Source organism: Mauremys mutica, chromosome 10 (assembly GCF_020497125.1).
Source record: "Mauremys mutica isolate MM-2020 ecotype Southern chromosome 10, ASM2049712v1, whole genome shotgun sequence".
NCBI classification, from domain to species: Eukaryota; Metazoa; Chordata; order Testudines; family Geoemydidae; genus Mauremys; species Mauremys mutica.
In genome coordinates, this window is record NC_059081.1 from 37072472 (window position 1) to 37091058 (window position 18587).

Below are 18587 nucleotides of genomic sequence, written 5' to 3' on the forward strand. Positions count from 1 at the left end.
TGGGCTTCGGCCCCAGGCAGTGGGGCTCAGGCTTCAGCCCCGGGCCCCAGGAAGTCTAAGCCAGCCCTGGAGACCTCATTGAAATTGGATCACAACCCACTTTGGGGTCCCAACCCCCAGTTTGAGAACCGCTGCTCTAGCCTGAGCCCAAACATCTAAACTGCAATTTAATAGCCCCCAAGCCAGTTGCAGCTGTGCTGTGGGTCTTTTATTGCAGTATAGGCATACCCTTAGGGGCCAAACCAATGCTCTTTGACATTAATGAGAGTCTTTCTATTACTGATTTCAGTGGGCATTGGATTGGGCCTTTAGGTCTGCCTATTCATTAGGTACGTAGGTCAGAGCTAGAGTTTTGGTTCAGGTCCACTTTTTGTTTCCTCAGAGAAAGTATATATTTAAACATTAAAAACCAGCTTCTGCAAAATATTACTTGTTTAAGATCTACTATCCCTTTATTGCATTCATATTAGACTATGCAAAAGAATTTAAGGATGCAGAAGGTTATGCTTGAGTTGCCTTGGCAGAGTAGACTGCATAGCCTCTGCTTTATCCTCTGAATCACTCCAGTCAATACCATCATTATTCTGTGTTAATTCATACTGAAAAAAATCCATCCTCAATGTGTCCTCAGTTAACATGGTATCTTGTGTAAAGGAAATAATTATTTTTTCAACTCTTTGGGGAAAGTATCACTTTAGAAAACAACCTGTCATTTAAAATTCTTTTTTTAATTTATGTCTGCTGTTTGGATTTAATCACAATTTAAAACATGTGCCGTGCTAAGAAATAAATACAGCAATATAGCCACATTCTATTTCAAATTAAAATGCACAAATTTAATGACTCTTCTGCTTAGACCAATTAATCATGAATTCTTTCTAGTCTTTATAAGGGCAACACTTAATCAAGCATACAAATTACTAGTGTCCGTCCTTCGGAGAAATGAACTGTGTTAAAATTCAAGCAAACATTTTCCAACTGTTCATACAAAGGGTTGCATAAGACAGTCATTGTGTTGCCACAAAACTTTCCCCATGATTTGCTGCTGATCAGCATATACTTCACCTCTTTTCCTCCAATTAAAAATTGCAAACAGAAAAGCTTTCCAGCACTAACAGACCCACGTGTCTCCTCATAGATGTGGAAAGTCACATGTTTCAGGAATGGCCAGACACCCCACTCTGGTACAATATAAAAGCAATGTTAGTCATTGTCTCTCATTTTTAATAGCTCTCCTTTCATGGTTCTAATTTTGCCATTAGGAACTAAACATTACGGGAACTTTCCTTTTAGTATAGTGTAACCGATAAAGATGGATCTCCTTCATAGTAATGGTGTGCTTATAATTCAGCATTTACAGAAGGATTACAGGTCTTACCAGGACTTTCTAAATTTCATGTCTCAAGTAGGAGATCCCCGGAATATATTTTTAATTTATTTTCCTCTTTGGTTCCAACTTAACCAAGTGGTTGGTACTAAAATGATATGGGTGGCAGTCATTGGAGATTGGTTCAACCTCATATTTAAATGGTAAGAAGTTGTGTTTCTTTTAAAACTTTGTATTTTTTGTTATGCAAGTTTTTAGCTGCCTCAAGATTACAGTACTTCCTGTAACCTGTAGATTTACCTATGTAGTTTTGCCTTTTAAATATAAAATACAATGTGTTTCAAAATTCAGGTTTAACAAACTGAGGCTGTGTGTTTACAGTGACATTTTGGTAAGCGAAGAAGAACACAAATGAGCATTTATATGATTATTCTAACAATAAAAATGTTCATGTATAGCATAAGGTGAATTATCCTTTCTACTTTGCTTGGACCTTTCTACTCAGAGATCTTTTTATTGTATTTGTATAGTATCTACTGTTCTCTTTTTTGTTAGGATTTTATTTGGCCATCGTCCATATTGGTGGGTCCAAGAAACAATGATCTATCCCAATCAATCGAGCCCATGTCTTGAACAATTTCCTATAACATGTGAAACTGGGCCAGGTAAGGAATGTTTGTGGCTTCAGTGTTGCACATATTGTAAGTATTACTTCAGCAAGTAGCAGTCAGTGATAGTGATTATACTGTAACTTAATATGCCTGCTAAAAATAAAGTACAGTATGCAGGCACCTGAGCATAAAAATACTGCAGTAGAAATGTAACAGAGAATCTAAATATTAGATGTGTTAAGAGCTGAGACTACCTGGTTTGCGTATTGGCAAGAACTTTTGTTTCAATGTCTTTAACTTATGAAAGGCATCACTTTAAAAATGATAGTTATTACAGGTAGCAATGCTGGAGGTCTGTCCTTCCAATAATTACTTTACAGCCCCAGAAATGCTGGATCACTTTTGTTGTGAAGTCATTCTTGGAGGTAGTCCTGCTGCAAGTGACATCAACTTGCAGAGAAGAGGTCCACAGAGGTTTATTGAAGGTAAGTAGATGCCCTAGATTTGTCCTCTTCAGCACGTCAAATGAACAAGTGAAATATTTTGATATCTAAGCATATATTCAAGTACATGTTGCCCAAGAGCACTCCAGATTAGAACAGGTGACTCTTATGGAGTTTGAGGATTTCTGAGCTACTGCAGCAATTTTTAGGGTCACAAAAGTAAAACAAATTTGTGATCACTGCTCTGATATTTAAACCCCTAATCTCTCTATCCTCTTCCTCCCTGAAGCTATTTAGTTCTTTAAAAAAAAAAAAAAAGAACAACAGCCACCTATGTTCTAACTATAGGGAAGCCTGAGTTATCTGTTCAGGATAGATCACCCCACTCCCCTCAAAGCTATAGGCTGGCACAAGAGAATACACTATATATGTGATATATTCATTATAGTGTTTCACTGAGCACCCTCCCTGCTTGTGTTTTTACTTCTTTCTTAAGTGGAATGTAAATCCAATACTGCTCAAGTCTCAAATGAACTTTCAAATCCATGAAGTTTGAAATTAAGCAAATTAAGCTCAGACATTCCTACTCTAGACTGGATTTGACATGTTTATACAGCTTTAATTATAGCTCTTGTGAAATGGATTTTTTCCCCCAGTATATGAGAAATGTGCAGTAATTGTTATTAATGTGCTTTGTGATTCTACAGGCTTTCATATGGATAAAAATGCTGCATTTTTCCCCTCTGTTAGCAAGATGCTGCATCATACTTTACTCTAATTTTGAAGAAGAGACTTGAGCTTTTCTGACTGACAGTTTGTTTACTACTTTATGGACGGACCTGCTATCAGCTGTTAGGGTTGTTCTCTGTCTCACTTGATCATTAAATCACTTGGGACCCAACCCAAGGTGCTAAGAGCCTCCCTCAGCTCCTTTCAAGTGACTTCAGAACTCAGGGCACTCAGCCTCTTGCAATAGTGAGACCTTGCTTACATACCAGTTAGTGTGTTTCCACATGATTCATTGGAACAAAAGGCCTGTTTCTTCCTGTTTAAGAAGAACCCATTTTTATTTTATTCAGTATGGCCTTTTCCAAATGTGTTATTTAAAATGTTTAAATATGTAGTTTAAATGAGAAGACTAGAGCAGCAGATGTACTCTGACATGAATATTTAAATGAGCAAAGTAGATAAAACAATGAACAACATAAGGACTGCAGATAGTTTGAACTAGATAAAACAATGAACAACATAAGGACTGCAGATAGCTTGAACTAAAAACCTGCATCTGGACAATCTCAAACTTTGGGATAGAGGTTCTGGAATTTGAATTTGGATCTAGATCTGAATTTCGCAGCTGGCTCCAATGAGCTGAACCAAAACCCCCAATCCAACCCTCTCACAAATATTGGTGGAGTTTCAAAATGTGGGTCTAAATTTTGGACTTTAGGCCTATCTCTAATAAACACATTGCATATGGGGTATGATAAACACTTTAAGATGAAAAGACTGACAATAGCAAGTAAAAAGTGTTTTCAAACACTGAAATATGAGATCATAAGTTGATTTAACCAATAAAATGAATTCTAATGTGTGGAAAGTGCCATGCAAGTACCTTTTGAAAAAAAGAAGGAATGAAGGAATCATGATCAAGAATCTCCTAGCCAAGTCCAGAAAAGATGTGTAGGTGGCATAGAAATCAATGTAATTTTCCTTCTTAGATGCCATTTTCTACCTTACCAAGATATCCCATACCTTTGTGAACTACTTCTGTAGGGATTGGTCAGAACATTTTCTCAAGTGAAAAAAATGATTTCCACTGCCTACAAAATAAGCCTTACAAACTTTTCTACCCTTCTGACTGCACAAGAAGCCACGTTGCATCATCTTAACACATACAAAGTCATATTATCTGCCATGTCTGAATCTCCCCTATCTGGGTTTTCCTGTGGCATAATGGAGTCCCCAGAGGGGTTAGAGCCAGCATAGCCAGCTCTAAGCTATTTCTGCAGCCCCCAGCTGGGAGGGCATGCTGGGACTGGGGAAGGGTGTGTTAGAGGTAGTGATGTGAGGAGCAGGAGTGGCTGGAGCACACTGCACTCCAGTTATACTCAATGGGTGCATGGATTTGGGGGAGCATTCTGAGCTGACACATGCTAGAGACACCTTTAGGCAGTAGCCTCTGCACTACTCAAGCCTGCACCAGGGCTGAGGACCAGTGAGAACTGGGGAGCCATGACCTCCCTCCACCAAATGTAAATCTGATGAAGCCAAGAATCTGACCCCTGCTATGTGCAGAGAGAACTGCCATAGTAATTTTATGAATTACTTCACTAGCAGCATTCCACTGGGATTAGATCTTTGGTCAGCGCCATGAGATGTGGGTGAAATCCTCTGCATCTCCACACTGCCTTCAGTATGCTTGAAAATGGCTTCTGTTAAATTTGGGTAAATGACATGGCACATAATAAAGTATTCAATATGCAGATGTTTGTTTATATTGAGTCCCCCATTTGTTGCACTGCTATAGAGAACTGTTAATTAATTCCAAAATGTTATAACATTATTTCATGAGAAGGGATCTATTGAAATCTTTTCCCATACCAATTTTCATTCAATTTTCAACACTTTTGGTATTGTGTCAAACTGAACATAAATAAGCCCCTTTCTTCCAACATAATATAAAAGACCCCCCCCCCCCTTTTGAGGATCTACAGAAAATATAGCTTCCTAACTGAGGAAACGGACAAAATGACAATTTGGAAGGGCTATCTGAAGTCTGAAATTGCTCTAGTGTATTTTACAATTTACTGATACAAGGAGATCATTCCCTGCTTCTCCCATATTTCAATATACACCTGTCTTCCAGCAAAAACAACAAGGAGTCTTGTGGTACCTTAAAGACTAACACATTTATTAAACCATAAGCCCACAAAAGCTTATGCTCTAATAAATGTGTTAATCTTTAAGGTGCCACAAGACTCCTTGTTCTTTGTGTATACTTTGTGGCTCTGTTCATATCAGCACTATAATACAAAGTGCTTTTTCTTTCTATCCTAAAGAAACTACCAGACTAACATAAAATGACTTCCCTTACGTGATTGTAAGGATAGGCTGCCTTCCCAATATCCATCTAATCAATGTCTGTGATTTGTGCCTGACATGCCACAATCCATCGTAAGGTTCCTTTAGATTTTTTAGTTTTTACTGTTTTGGGCTCATTGATTGTTTGAATAACTGATAATGATTCTTTTTCTATATTCCAAACTTGTACTAATGATTTTTAAGTTAAAATATTCCTTTTTTTCTTTTAACAGGAAGCCCATCTGGCCACGCCATGGGATCTTCTTGTGTCTGGTATGTAATGGTAACAGCAGCACTTAGCTACACAGTGAGGTGGAAAGATGAATCTGCAATTACACTGCACAGGTCAGTCAGTTTCTGATATTCTGAAACCTTTATTTTGATGGATTTATATATTTAGTTTAGATAAACATTATTATAGCAAATATTTGTAATATAGAGCAAATATTTGTAATTCATTTTTGGCCCACTTCACTTTTAAATTGTTAACATGTCTTCATTCTTACTGGTTTTGGACAAAGAATTAGACTAGCAGTTCTCAAACTGTGGGTTGGGACCCCAAAGTGGGTCGTGGCCCCGTTTTAATGGGGTCGCCAGGGCCCACACTCCACCACTTGGGCCGATCTTCAATACTAGGCAGCTGGGCTCAGGTTACAGACCCCTCGCCCAGGGCTTCAGCTTTGGCCAGCTCGCCCACCTGGGGTAATGGGGTTCAGGCTTTGTCCCCCCCGCTTGGGTGGGCTCAGACTTTGGTCCCCCCTCTTGGGGTCACATTGTAATTTTTATTGTCAGAAGGGGGTCGTGGTGCAATGAAGTTTGAGAACCGCTGAATTAGAATATAGAGGAGATTTGTATTTTTCTTTAGAGTGACATCTAATTAACTCGCTGCCATTGCATTAACACAGATCTGAACCTGTCTCCTTTAAACACTACGGGAGTGGGACAGGTCAATAATGTTGGCAATCTTGATTTATATTCAGTGCCTTTCTTTGTCTGATCTACTGGTTAGTGCATTAAATTTACCACTTTGGGAATGGTCATTCATATTTTATTCTAAAGAAAATACTCATAATATTGGCACAGACAGCATCTTACTCAGTTCTGTGTAAAAGCTTATGACTGGTTGGATTTTTTACCACGATTGAAAGGATTCTTATTTGATTGCATGGATCATGAGTTTAATTATGCCTTCATGATGATAAACACATGGAAAAATACATCGGACACTTTAGCTTTCAATTGATATCTTACAGCAAAAACAAAGCATCTGATCTTAGATCCTAAAGTATTAGTGTCTGATCCTGCAGTCTTTAATCGGGCAAAATTCCATTAAAGTAAATGGGATTGCAAGATCATACCATTATTCTGACAGTTTTATTTCAGTATCTGGCTCCAGGTTTTGATCATCTGTCTCTACACTGTTGAATTTGTACATCTGTCTGCTAAAAATATGGGACCCAGTTGAATGATGCACAATGAAATATAATATTTTGGATTTTTTAAATTTCATATATACAATTTCTTTTTCTTTCATAGACTTACCTGGTCATTCCTCTGGAGTGTGTTTTGGATTATTCAGATCAGTGTGTGTGTCTCTAGAGTATTCATAGCCACACATTTCCCACATCAAGTTATTCTTGGAGTAATTGGTGGTAATATTGCTTATTTCTTACTCTTTGCAACATAAATATATTATCTGAATATTTGTTTTAAGTTTAAAAACAAGTCATAGGAATTCAAAGGGCTTTTTATGCTGTCTCTCTAGAGCTGCATGTGATTTCTGGGGAGACTACGGGTTTGAATATATTGTTATTATTATTATTATTTATTACGTGTTTGTATTACTATGGCATGTAGAAGCCCTAGTCATGGACTAGGAGCCCATTGTGCTAGGTGCTGTACAAACACAGAACAAAAAGATGGCCCCTGCCCCCAGGAGCCTACAATCTTAGTATAATACAGCCTTTGGGTAACATTTTTAAAAGCACAAAAGTGTTTTAGGAGCCTAGTCCCCTTTTTTTTAAAGGAACATAGGCACCTGGAAGCCTGAGTCCCGTTGATTTCCTATGAGGCCTAGGCTCCTAAGCCCCATCTCAGTTGTAAAAATGGGATTTAGGCACTTTTGAAAATGCTTCCCTTAGTCATTGTCTGATCTCAGAATGATTGGCACATTAATTCCAGGGGAACTCCCTATGCTACTTTCCATGTGCAAATCAGCATGTTTAGCGCTGAGCCAATGGTTTGAAGCTACTGGGGTCCATCTCCGTTCCTCTTCATAGCCAAGAAGGGGGTGAATGAGGAAAGGGAGAGAGATGAAAAACATCTCCCCCTCCAGCACTCAAAAAGAGGGAAGACTAAGAGCATAGATAGGCTTGATTCACCCCTGTGAGAGTAGGGAGTTGCAATCTGCATCCCTCTCTACCCGTGGGGTAGCATCTGAAGAGTATGAAAAAGGGGAGAGAGAGAGAGAGACTGGCCTGTCTGGGTTTATTAGTGAAAAACTACATATCTCTTCTGAAACTGTGGCTCTGGCCTTTTTAAGTAACGAGGTAGACCCATTATTTTGACTTGGCAGTTTTGGAGAAGAATGAGGTTTTGGGGTGTACTATAATAGTGGAAAAAACATACATATTCTTTTTCTTTAAGAGGTTTAATTCTGCTTTTTAGAGGTAGGCCTTGGAAAGCAATTTCTTTTTCAATATCCAAGAGCACAGTGCCCACCCTAATATTGCACTTCTAATTCACAGGAATGCTTGTTGCTGAAGCATTTGAACATACCCCTGCTATCCAGACAGCGAGTTTGAGAACGTACATCAAGACAAATTTGTTTCTCTTCATCTTTGCTCTTGGCTTTTACCTGCTTCTCAAACTTATTGATGTTGATCTTCTATGGTCCGTTCCAAAGGCAAAGAAATGGTGTGCCAATCCAGACTGGATAAATATTGACACAACTCCATTTGCTGGACTGGTGAGAAATTTAGGAGCACTCTTTGGGTTAGGTCTTGGCATTAATTCCGAAATGTTCATCATGAGCTGTAAAGGTACAAATGGATATAAGACGAGTTTCAGACTTCTGTGCATAGCTGCTTCTTTAGTTACCTTGCAGCTGTTTGATTTTATCAAGTTACCCACACATACTGAGTATTTGTTTTATGTTCTTTCTTTTTGTAAAAGTGCAGCCATACCTCTGACTGTAGTTGCCTTGATTCCATACTGCATACACTTGTTAATGAGGCCAACTGAAAAGAAGTTAAATTAGATGAACTTTCAAAATAGTCTGAAAAAATGTGGGCACATTTAGATACAAGTGGTGTTCTGTGACCCACTGCAAAGGTAATTATTTTGGTACTCCATTCTGAACAGTGGTGGGTGTCACTGTGTGTTTGATGTGCTCCCGGTAAGTCCCATGCCCAAAGGCAGTACATCCAGGAATGACACTGTCATATCAGAACCACTGATTGGCTTGCATTTTGACTTCATTCCCAGAAGTACTGCAAGGATTGACAATGCAGTATGGCTGCTTAACACCACTGCGGGTATACACATGTTTTGATGCGTGTTGGGATTAGCCACAGCTTGTAGATTTTCTAGTTCTTGTACACTTTCAATTGGATGGTGCTTCATCTCCCATATCATCATTCCACTTTCCATTTTATATATATAAATGCTGCATGTTAATCTGCTGGAAAATTAGGTGTGATAAAATCACACTAACTCAACCACATGAATACAGCCATGTAGTGTGGTGAAGTTCTGCATAGTTTGCCAAATTTTAGATTTAACTTAGTGTTTTCTGAGTGAAGCATCTTCTGACTGAGTCAGGAAAGAAGAAAATATTTTTTAAAAGATTAGTCTGAAATAATGTAATTTCAGTCCACTTGATTCTATTTCTAGGGCTATTGACAGAGCAGATAACTTTGTATTGATATGTTGCTTTTTTGTATTTTTCTTTCAAAAATAACTAAATGCAAAATCTTGAAATGAAAAGGCAATAAATTCTATTTACTAAAACTACTATACATTTAACTTTGTGGAAATTCATGAACATAGCGCATTTAAATCAGTGTTATTTGGGTATGCATCTGCACAGAGTAACTGCAGAAAGTCATACAGTGTGAATTCATGTAATCTCAACACACCTGCTAGTGTGTTATGCATGCTCCTGTCTTTCCAATGTAAATCAGTCTAATAATCTCATTTAAAGAGTACCAAACCAGAATCATTATTTAGGGGTGCACCTGGTCAAGGTAATTCTTTGTTGCCATACAGTGAAAAAGCGATTCAAGAGTAAAACATGACATGCTTATATTTGGCCAACTTTGTTTGCCCAACCACAGAGATAACTATTATTATAATAAATGTAACAAACTCATTTGTGAATTGATAATGCTGATTAATTTGCTGCTGTAACTATATAAAGCCAATTATATCCCTTTTTATACATTTTAATGAACTTCTATCATTGCACATTGACTTTCTATGGGAATGTGTACACTACCCGCCGAATCAGCGGGCAGCGATCGATCCAGCGGCGGTTGATTTATCGCGTCTAGTCTAGACGCGATAAATCAACCCCCGAGCGCTTTCCTGTTGACTCCTATACTCCACCGCCACGAGAGATGCAGGCAGAGTCGACGGGGAGCAGCAGCAGTCGACTCACCGCAGTGAAGACACCGCGGTGAGTAGGTCTAAGTATGTAGACTTCAGCTACGTGAATAACGTAGCTGAAGTTGCATAACTTACATTGATCCCCTTCCCCCGGTGTAGACCAGGCCTAAAATTCATATCCCATGTAATTTCTGGGTGTGATACCTTTTCAGAGCACAGCTGAGCTATATTGTATTGGTGCCTCGGATAGGGTTTTCAGATCCTACACTAAGGCCCAGGGAAGAGCTGGAGCAGTATTGAGCCTGGAAGGCTCCGCCCCTCAGGCATCTTGGCTGAGGGTTAGACTAGATGACCCTTGCGGTCCCTTCTAATCCTATGGTTCTATGATTCTACTGGCCAGCATGCTCCTAGGGAAAGGACCGATATAAAAGAAGCTCCAGTAGCCCCAGGCAGGAGGGAGACAAGAGGGAAGCCATTTCCTGAAGAAGCACCGTTTTGCAACAGCAGAAGAAGAAACCTCTATTGAGGGGGGTCAAGGGAGTCTTCCTCCCTTGACACTACCCAAGAGGGAGGTAGAACCAGGGGCAAGGGCTGACCTTAGCCTGTGGGAGTTCAAGGCAAGGACTTTAATTCAACTACTTGTACTCCATTCCCCACTTCCTATGACCATCACTGGGACTTCCATGTGCCCTAGTGAGCCCTGGTTGCTGCCACAGCCTTTTGGGACTATTGGAAGCTGGTTTAATTTAGGACTGCCCTCAGAATACTCTAACTTACCCCTGGGGACCAAACCAGTGGGCAGGCACCTTTGCCTTCCCCTCCCTGAGTTGTGCCATGCACTCCTTGGCCTTGGTGGAGGATCTGGAACTGTATATTTATACAGACATGCACAACACATTTTATGTTCTCTTGCGCTAAGTGGGAGGATAATAGGGAAATAATACTGCAACAGCGAAAGCTTACTATGTATTGATTGAGTGCTACCAATGTGCTCAGTGTTATACGGACATCCAAGATTACATAGTCAATCTCACTAGGATCTTGCTATCTAATTCAGACACTGCATCTACTGCTTTTTAGAGACATGAACAAAGGTCAAGTTCCTACTTGAACTGCTTTATATTCTGTCTGCAAGTATCTGAAAACATCCGAAAGACAAGAAGGATGTTAGATATGCATAAGAGCTTTTATGTCTGCACTAAGTGCCTTATTTGGCTATTTACAAAGCATTTTCCTCTTCCTCGATGCAATCATTTGTGATATTTCAATGCAGAGTGAATAGTAACAAAATTTAGGCAGAGCTTCATGCACATCCTTCAGCAGTCGGAAATAAAACCTCTAAAGAAAAGTGCTGGAAGTTAATGTGAACTCAGTTTGCAAGGCATGAAAGGCTCTATCTTGTAGCCCCAAATCCTTGAAATACTGTTTATATCACAGTAGGAGACATTTTGGTTTCAGATCCCAATATTCATCCCATGTTAACTGTGCTTTCTATAAAATTGTAACAATGGCCTAAGGGAATTCTAATTGTATTTTTAGCGATGTAGAAGTAATAAATTAACAGATTGGCCAGAAGGAGGTTATTTCATGAGTGCTATAATTATTTTGCACTAGGAATTTGATAAATATGGAAATCATTTTATATTATCCTAGGAACACTTAATATTTGGGTCTTTCATGCAAAGAGTATCCGTGAAATTGGATGGCAACTTTCCTTGGTTCCAGAAATTGCAATTTTTCCCAGTAAAAGCACATCCAGTATTGAGAGCAGGCACCAATGCATAGAAATGGATTACAACATACAGGGATAATCCATAACATTACTGTTTTCCAAGTACTGATGCATGTACTCAGGTACTCTAATTTATCAAACACAGTAGGTTCCAAATACTGACTTGCCTTTAAATATTGGATTCATGTTCGTTTTCGGAGAGTAACAAGGCAGGGTTTTTATGCATTCCCTACCACGAAAGTCAGTGTGGTAAGTACACTGTAATTACAATGTGAATGAAAAATAACTTCGGTTGTAGCTTGTCTGTGTTACAAGGTCTAATATGCTCACTTTGGTTTGTAACAGTGCGCATGGTAATATTAACAAGAATGGAAATTTTCTTTCCCTATCATTTCCATTCTTCTAGCAGCGTCTTCCACAATCGTCCTACATATGGGCTATTCCTCTCCTATCTACAGCTTCTGGAGGCAATTCAAAGCTAAAGAATAGCTTGCTCTAGCCATGCTCCCTTTGCCAGCCTACTGCCAGTAGATTCAATCCAGAGCAGTGTAAAAAAATAATTAATGGCAAGATTATTAGTAACAGCAAGGTTATTATTGAAGGAGGCTTCTGTGAAAGACAAAAGACAGAGCCTAATAAAGGTGTTAGCCAATATCTGTGTCACTGCTCTGCAGTTTTCTGCAGTGAAACAACATGCTCTTTCAGCCCACAATGTTGCCATAGATCTTGTGGCATGGATCTTGATTCCTTCTGGATGCCTTGAATGCCTCAACAATACATAGTCCAAACCATCTGGCTAACATACTCTAAGTCCTTGACAGATTGGGTGAAAGGAAATGAACAGAGAACCTGATCTTTTTGTGACTTCTGGACACTTGATATAAACCTTTGGTACTTATCTGACAGCCAAGGTGTGCCATATCTTCCCATTGAGTCTCTGTGATTTTGGACAGACTGAAGGGAGGACAATCTGCTATGAGGCATGAAAAGGCTAATTTACTTTAGGCAGGAACATTTCTGCACCACCTTGACATCACTGAACATACAGTAAGGTTCCTGCTGTGGACATGATGGTGACCAGAAAACAGGTTTTGATGGAGAGGTAAAATTGTGATACAAATGTCAGAGGTTCAAAGGGATGGATGGTTGGGGCTTTCAGCACCAGTGGTAGGTCCCACTTAGGGAAAATTGGTCTGACTGCTCTGAGGGACCTGGATACCTGAGAGTTCTCACCCAGGGAGCCCAAGGAGCCTGCAAACAGCACAATAATAAGGACTGACACCTGGAGTACTGTGGTGTTTGGCTCTGAATCTCCTACAAACACACAGATTCATGACAAACACCAAGAAACATTTCATGATTCCTTCAATTATTCATCTGGGTGCGGCAATAGACATGTCAGCAGTGGAGATCTACCCATCAGTCGACAGATTCCACAAGATTCAGGACTTGATATCCATGCTAGTCTAGAGCAGGAGCCCAACAACAGTTCAGTGCCTTCAGCTATTGGGCCTCCTGTTCTCGTGCCGAGGGATCACTCCATGGATGAGATCACAGATCAGATGCCTCAGGTCTATCTGCTGAAAGTATGGGACCATGGTCTGGGATGGATGCAAGATCGGTACTGGTCCCAGACCAAGTCATTGACTTCCTGAGATGGTAGACAGTCCCAGGCAATGTCCACAGGTGTTTGTCACGAATCTGTGCTCTTGCAGGAGATTCAGAGCCTGGATCATGGCACTGTGTGCAGTGGTCTGGGTAGGAGTCTGATTTAGATGCCTTCCAGAAAGAGGAATAGGTGAATTTTCTGGGATCTGGGTATCGAATATCATCAGCATCTTTGCAAATACCCTGGGGCTATGGGAGACTGAATGGCACTGTTAGATACTGGTAGCAATCCATGCCATAAGCAAATCTCAGTAGGTTGTCTTCGTAGGGGCACACTGGAATGTGGAGGCATGGGTGATGTGCATCTTGGTGCCAACCGGCAGAGGGCATAGGGGTGCATAAGGGTTACTGGGATCCCCTGGATCTGATATCTTCATACTAGTTCACCCAAGGGTGTCATGTAAAGTCTTTACTGAAAGCCTGTGTTACTCTTCTCATCATAAACATTGTACAATGTATATACAGGTAATAATAAGTTATGTATCTGTACTGGAAACGATGTTCTTAAAGCTTTGAAGTTAAAGCAGGTCACCACAAGGTGACCAGCCTTGGACAGATTCTGGTCTGCCTGGAGATAGGAAATGCTTCTCACTCTTTGTATCAAGTGTGTATTGTGCAATTGTGTGTCTCACAATGTAAGCCTATCTGGGGCAGAGCCAGCTGCTAATTAAAAGGTTGCAAGGTGAACAAGCGAGGGAGCCCAGAGGGAACAACAATCGACAGTGGTGCTCTGATTATGAATAAAGCGCAAAGGACTGTTTTGATATATCTGAGCTTGCAAAGAGACTTGGGGGCTCTTTCCACTGAGGAGTCAAGAGGACAGCATGACTTATCTGATGAGTGGAAGCTCACAGCCAAGCTTGGCTGTAAGACACTGGAAGGCTTTTGGGGTGAGCTTTTGCGCTATATGGCATAACAATGTCATGAAAGCATGTTGTGATTTTAATTTACATGTAACCATTTGTTTCCACTATTTCTATTTGCTGCTTCTTGAATATCTATTTGTTAAATAAATGTATTGTTCTTACTATAAACATAGCTAAGTGCTGTTTGTTGAGTGGTGTGATGATCCTGAGGCCCATCTGGTAAGCTGGTGTGAACTATTCCTTTGGGAGTAGTGGATCTGTGAATTCTGTGAGTGCCAGTGGATCAGGGCCTGAATGCTCCAGAGAGGATACCCAGTGGGTTCAGGGGTTGGAGTATGCCTATCATTAGCCTGCAAAGAGTAAGGTCTGTGGAGACCTGGCAGGCAGTGCTAGTGTTGCCAGAGACTGGTGGTGTTGGGGAACTGGCCCACAGCAGGCACACTCTTATGTTCAGGTGATGGGAGATCTTGTTCTTGACCAGCTTGCCTCAGTAGGGTTGCTGGTGATGGGAGAGTGGATGAAGGAGCGATGGGGTGGAGCCCTTAGTGCATCAGGAATACTCCCTCAAGCTATCTCTTGCACCCATTTTTCTGTGGTGGATGCAAACCATTCATCTGAAAAGTGGGAAATCCTGCCTCTCGATCTCAAGTTTGGGTGGAGCCTGTTCAGTGTCATAATGAGCCCTTGGATGTTGTGGAAGCATCTCTAGGTTATTCACTCATTCCTTGGTTCCAAGGATATCTTGGTTCCAAGCATCTCTAGGTTATCCACTCATTCCTTGGTTCCAAGGTTTTCCCTTTCTTCATCTGTTATCTTACCTCTGAAACCTCTGTGAGGAAGGAGATAGAAATGCCTTTCATCCTGACAGTGAGTTTGTAATCCCTTATTAGAGAACTAAATGGAGAGGGGAAGGACTGTTTGAGTTTGGCAGAGTTTTCAGCCACTATCTTATCCAGTCTTTCTCCAAAGAAGAGAGCCTATGAATTTAGAGGCACACAGGACTCGTTTGTAGTGAGTATCTATCCTCCACAGATGAAGTCATGTGTATCTCCTGACCACTGAGCTGAATGCCGTGGGAAGGGCAGAAAACCTCATTGAAGCATCTGCCACAAATGCTGTTTCTAGGGAGATTTCTTATGTATAGCCGTAAAGACATATTGGTCTCTGCATTCTTTGCTCTTGCAGCTTGTAGAATCTGAGAATATGCCCATTAATTTGTTTACCCTTGTCAGGAAATTTCCACTCCTCCCTGATTACCTTCTTAAAGAATGCATGTAGGGGAATCACTGGCTCAGGCTAGGATTTGGAAGGGAGACATTTGCTCTGAGATTTGTCATTTTTCAAACCTTTTTTAAATATGGTTTCAAACGTCTTGAAGGGAGTAAAACCTTTGTTAAATTTTGTCTGTGTCCTGCTCAAAACCAGTTGTTGATTGCTTTCCTGCCACAGAAGAGGAGAAGGAGGGGGCTGAGTCAAAGGACAAATACCTTTTAGAGGGTTTTGTTTGTTTGCTTGTTTTTTATTTTTTCTGACCCTTTTTGTTTAATTTTTGTTTTGCATGCCTTGCAGGCCTGGCAGCTTAGCTATGCCCTGGGTGTGTGTATTTGGGGTTAGCTTTGCTTGGGCCTTGAGCCTTCTAGAAATTTCTCCCTTGGAGTCCTCCCTTATAGGCTCTCACTCCCAAGGTTGGGAGGTGGAGACTAACTGCCAGCATTTTCTGATTCAAGCTGGGAAAAAGGGCAGGGCTGATTGTGAGCACTGATTCTCTCCCCAGAGCACTTAGGACCCATTTCAGGATGCAGGGTGGGACCAGGAGCCCTGCTAGGGTCTTAGCCTTGAGGTCCTGAATTGCTCCATGCCCTAGCTGCTGTTGCCCAGGGCTGGGTGGGGAGCTGGGCTCTGGGATGGGGGGGGTGCCCGGCTCACAGGGGCTGTGGGGAGATGGCATGGTGTCTCCAGCGGGGCCTTAGTTCCCGCCACTCAGCTGCAGCTCGCAGCCACGCCCCCTCACCAGCTGAGACACCGGGGATGGGGGAAGACGGAGGCGAGAGGAGCCTCCGACATACTCGTGGGGGCCCCTGTGGGGCCAAGAGCCTGGGGAAAATTGTCCCACTTGCTCCCCCCTGGGCGGCCCTGACTCTGGGAGCCTTCTCGCCGCTGCCGCAGCCCAGGCTTGGCTCCAGGGGACCCCGCCTCCCTCCCTCGCTCCCCGGCTCCTCACACACTCCGGGAGCCCCTCTCGCCGCCGCCACATCCCGGGCTGTGGTGGTGGTGAGAGGGGCTCTCAGAATGTGTGAAGAGCCGGGGAGGGAGGGAGGAGGGGTCCTGCTGCCACTGCCGCTCTGAGTCTCCCCAGGGCGGTGCGGCATTTCCCCGAGTGGGCTGTGCAGGGCGCCGCCGGGCTGGGCAGAGGGCGCGGCTCCCGGCTCCCGCGCTGACAGGGCGAGTGGCTGCGCCAGGGCCGGCTCCCGATAATGCCACCCCAAGCAAAAAAATAAAAAATAAAAAAGTTGTGGGGGGGGGGCGCAGTGCTGCCCCTTAGAAAGTGCCACCCCAAGCACATGCTTGGAGGGCTAGTGCCTAGAGCCGGCCCTGTAGAACAGGAGCAAAGAAAACTGCCTCTGACTGCTGCCATGGAAGCGGAAGATCTGGCAGCAGGCCAGAAGGGGGCATGCCTAGCATAGGCTATGCTATAGCTTTGAAGTGCTTCTGGAAGCTGCAGACAGTAGGGGAATAGCCCATACCTAGCATCTCCCACAGTTGTGCTGGGCTGCAGAAAACGTAGGTGTTAAAAAGGCATTTGTCCATAGTAGCGTTTACTGCCTAAATTATGGTTTAGCGTTACAGTAGAATCTTGACTTACCGAACCCCAAATAGCCACCAGTCTAGACTACCTGAATGTTATCAATAGAACAGGAAGCTGCAGACTTTATTTAGTGACATTTCTAAGCTCTGCAGAGCGGAAGCTAGGCTCTTGCAGAGATCAGGAGCTTCAGCACCCAAAGGCTCCCAATGGATGAAGACTCGATCTCCAGAATTTTCCTAGATGCAAACTGAACTGGGGTTTTCCAAGCAGTGGGGATAATCAAGCTTCAGCTGTGATTTCATAGCATGACCATTTTAAATCAAAGGCCAAAACCTCAGTTAGCATAACTAGATGTATCTTCATTTACTTCAGAATAATTCATGCCTAAGCTTTAACTATTGCAGTTTTGGCTGAATAATTTGTGCAACTAGCACATTATGATGGGTGGCCTACTTCAACCCACTTTGGGCCAGAGGGAATGAATTTCCTGTTGTGTTTGTATTAGGAATAAAGAGATTAAAGGGCTTGATTAATTCCCTCACGTCTGCTAGTGAAAACTAAACAGGAAGTCTGCCCTCCATGGCTCTGGTGTTGAGAATGGGCCAGTGCAATTCAGAAAGTTGGTTAGCTAGCTAGAGAATGCCTCCCTGCAATGAGATGAACTGTAGCTACAACTGGTAGAGGTATATGGAGCCCTGGCAGTAAATTAATGGAGTCCTTCTTGGCATAACCCTTGGGGGGGGTGGGGGGGGGAGTGGCAGTAGTTCCATCACCAAATCAGCCCTGAGAGTGAATGTTCCTGCCCATCATTTAATCTGTTCTTAAAATCAGTGGGAACTTATGAACATAGGAATTGTCATACCACTTCAGGTCAGTGTTCTGTCATTGACTCCCATGGGATCAGAGGAATAGAAAAACTACCTTATGAGAGGAGACTCAAGGAGCATGGCCTAACAAAATGAAGGCTGACTATAGCTGGGGTTGCCAATTTTCTAATTACACAAAACCGAACACCCTTGCCCCAGCTCTGCCCCACCCCTTCCCCAAGGCTCCACCCCTGTCCTGCCCCTTCTCTGAGGCCCTGCTCCCACTCACTCCAGCCCCCCCATCACTCGCTCTCCCCCACCCTCACTGGGCTGGGACAGAGGTGCAGGCTCCAGCTGGAGGGTGTGGGCAGAAATAAGGGGTTCAGGGTGTGGAAGGGGGCTCCAGGCTGGGGCCAAGGGGTTTGGAGTGTGGGAGGGGGCTCAGGGCTGGGGTAGGGTGTCAGGTGCAGCAGGGGGTATGGGGTGCGGTCTCTGGGAGGGAGTTGGGGTGTAGGAAGGGGTTCTGACCTGGGGCAGGCAGCTTCTGGTCAGTGGTGTAGTGGGGCTAAGGCAGGCTCCCTGCCTGCCCTGGATCCGTTCTGCTCTTGGAAGTGGCTGGCATATCCAGACCCTAGGCGG

At 42.5% G+C, this 18587-nt stretch overlaps 1 protein-coding gene across 1 annotated transcript; it reads left to right on the forward strand.

The window, feature by feature from the left end:
- Nucleotides 1–746: 746 nt before the first annotated feature.
- On the forward strand, nt 747–14454 carry G6PC2 (glucose-6-phosphatase catalytic subunit 2). The gene is made up of 5 exons (XM_045032768.1): nt 747–1530; nt 1883–1992; nt 5696–5807; nt 6999–7114; nt 8210–14454. The coding sequence occupies exons 1-5, from the start codon at nt 1313–1315 to the stop codon at nt 8719–8721; spliced, it is 1068 nt and encodes a 355-aa protein (XP_044888703.1). The 5' UTR covers nt 747–1312; the 3' UTR covers nt 8722–14454.
- The last annotated feature ends 4133 nt before the right edge of the window (nt 14455–18587 follow it).

Bases quoted from the DNA above. Each gene is read 5' to 3' on its own strand.
- G6PC2 (XM_045032768.1), top strand. From the start codon at position 1,313: ATGGATCTCCTTCATAGTAATGGTGTGCTTATAATTCAGCATTTACAG. The intron at 1,993-5,695 runs GTAAGGAATGTT...TTCTTTTAACAG, and splicing joins AACATGTGAAACTGGGCCAG to GAAGCCCATCTGGCCACGCC. The intron at 7,115-8,209 runs GTAATATTGCTT...TCTAATTCACAG, and splicing joins TATTCTTGGAGTAATTGGTG to GAATGCTTGTTGCTGAAGCA.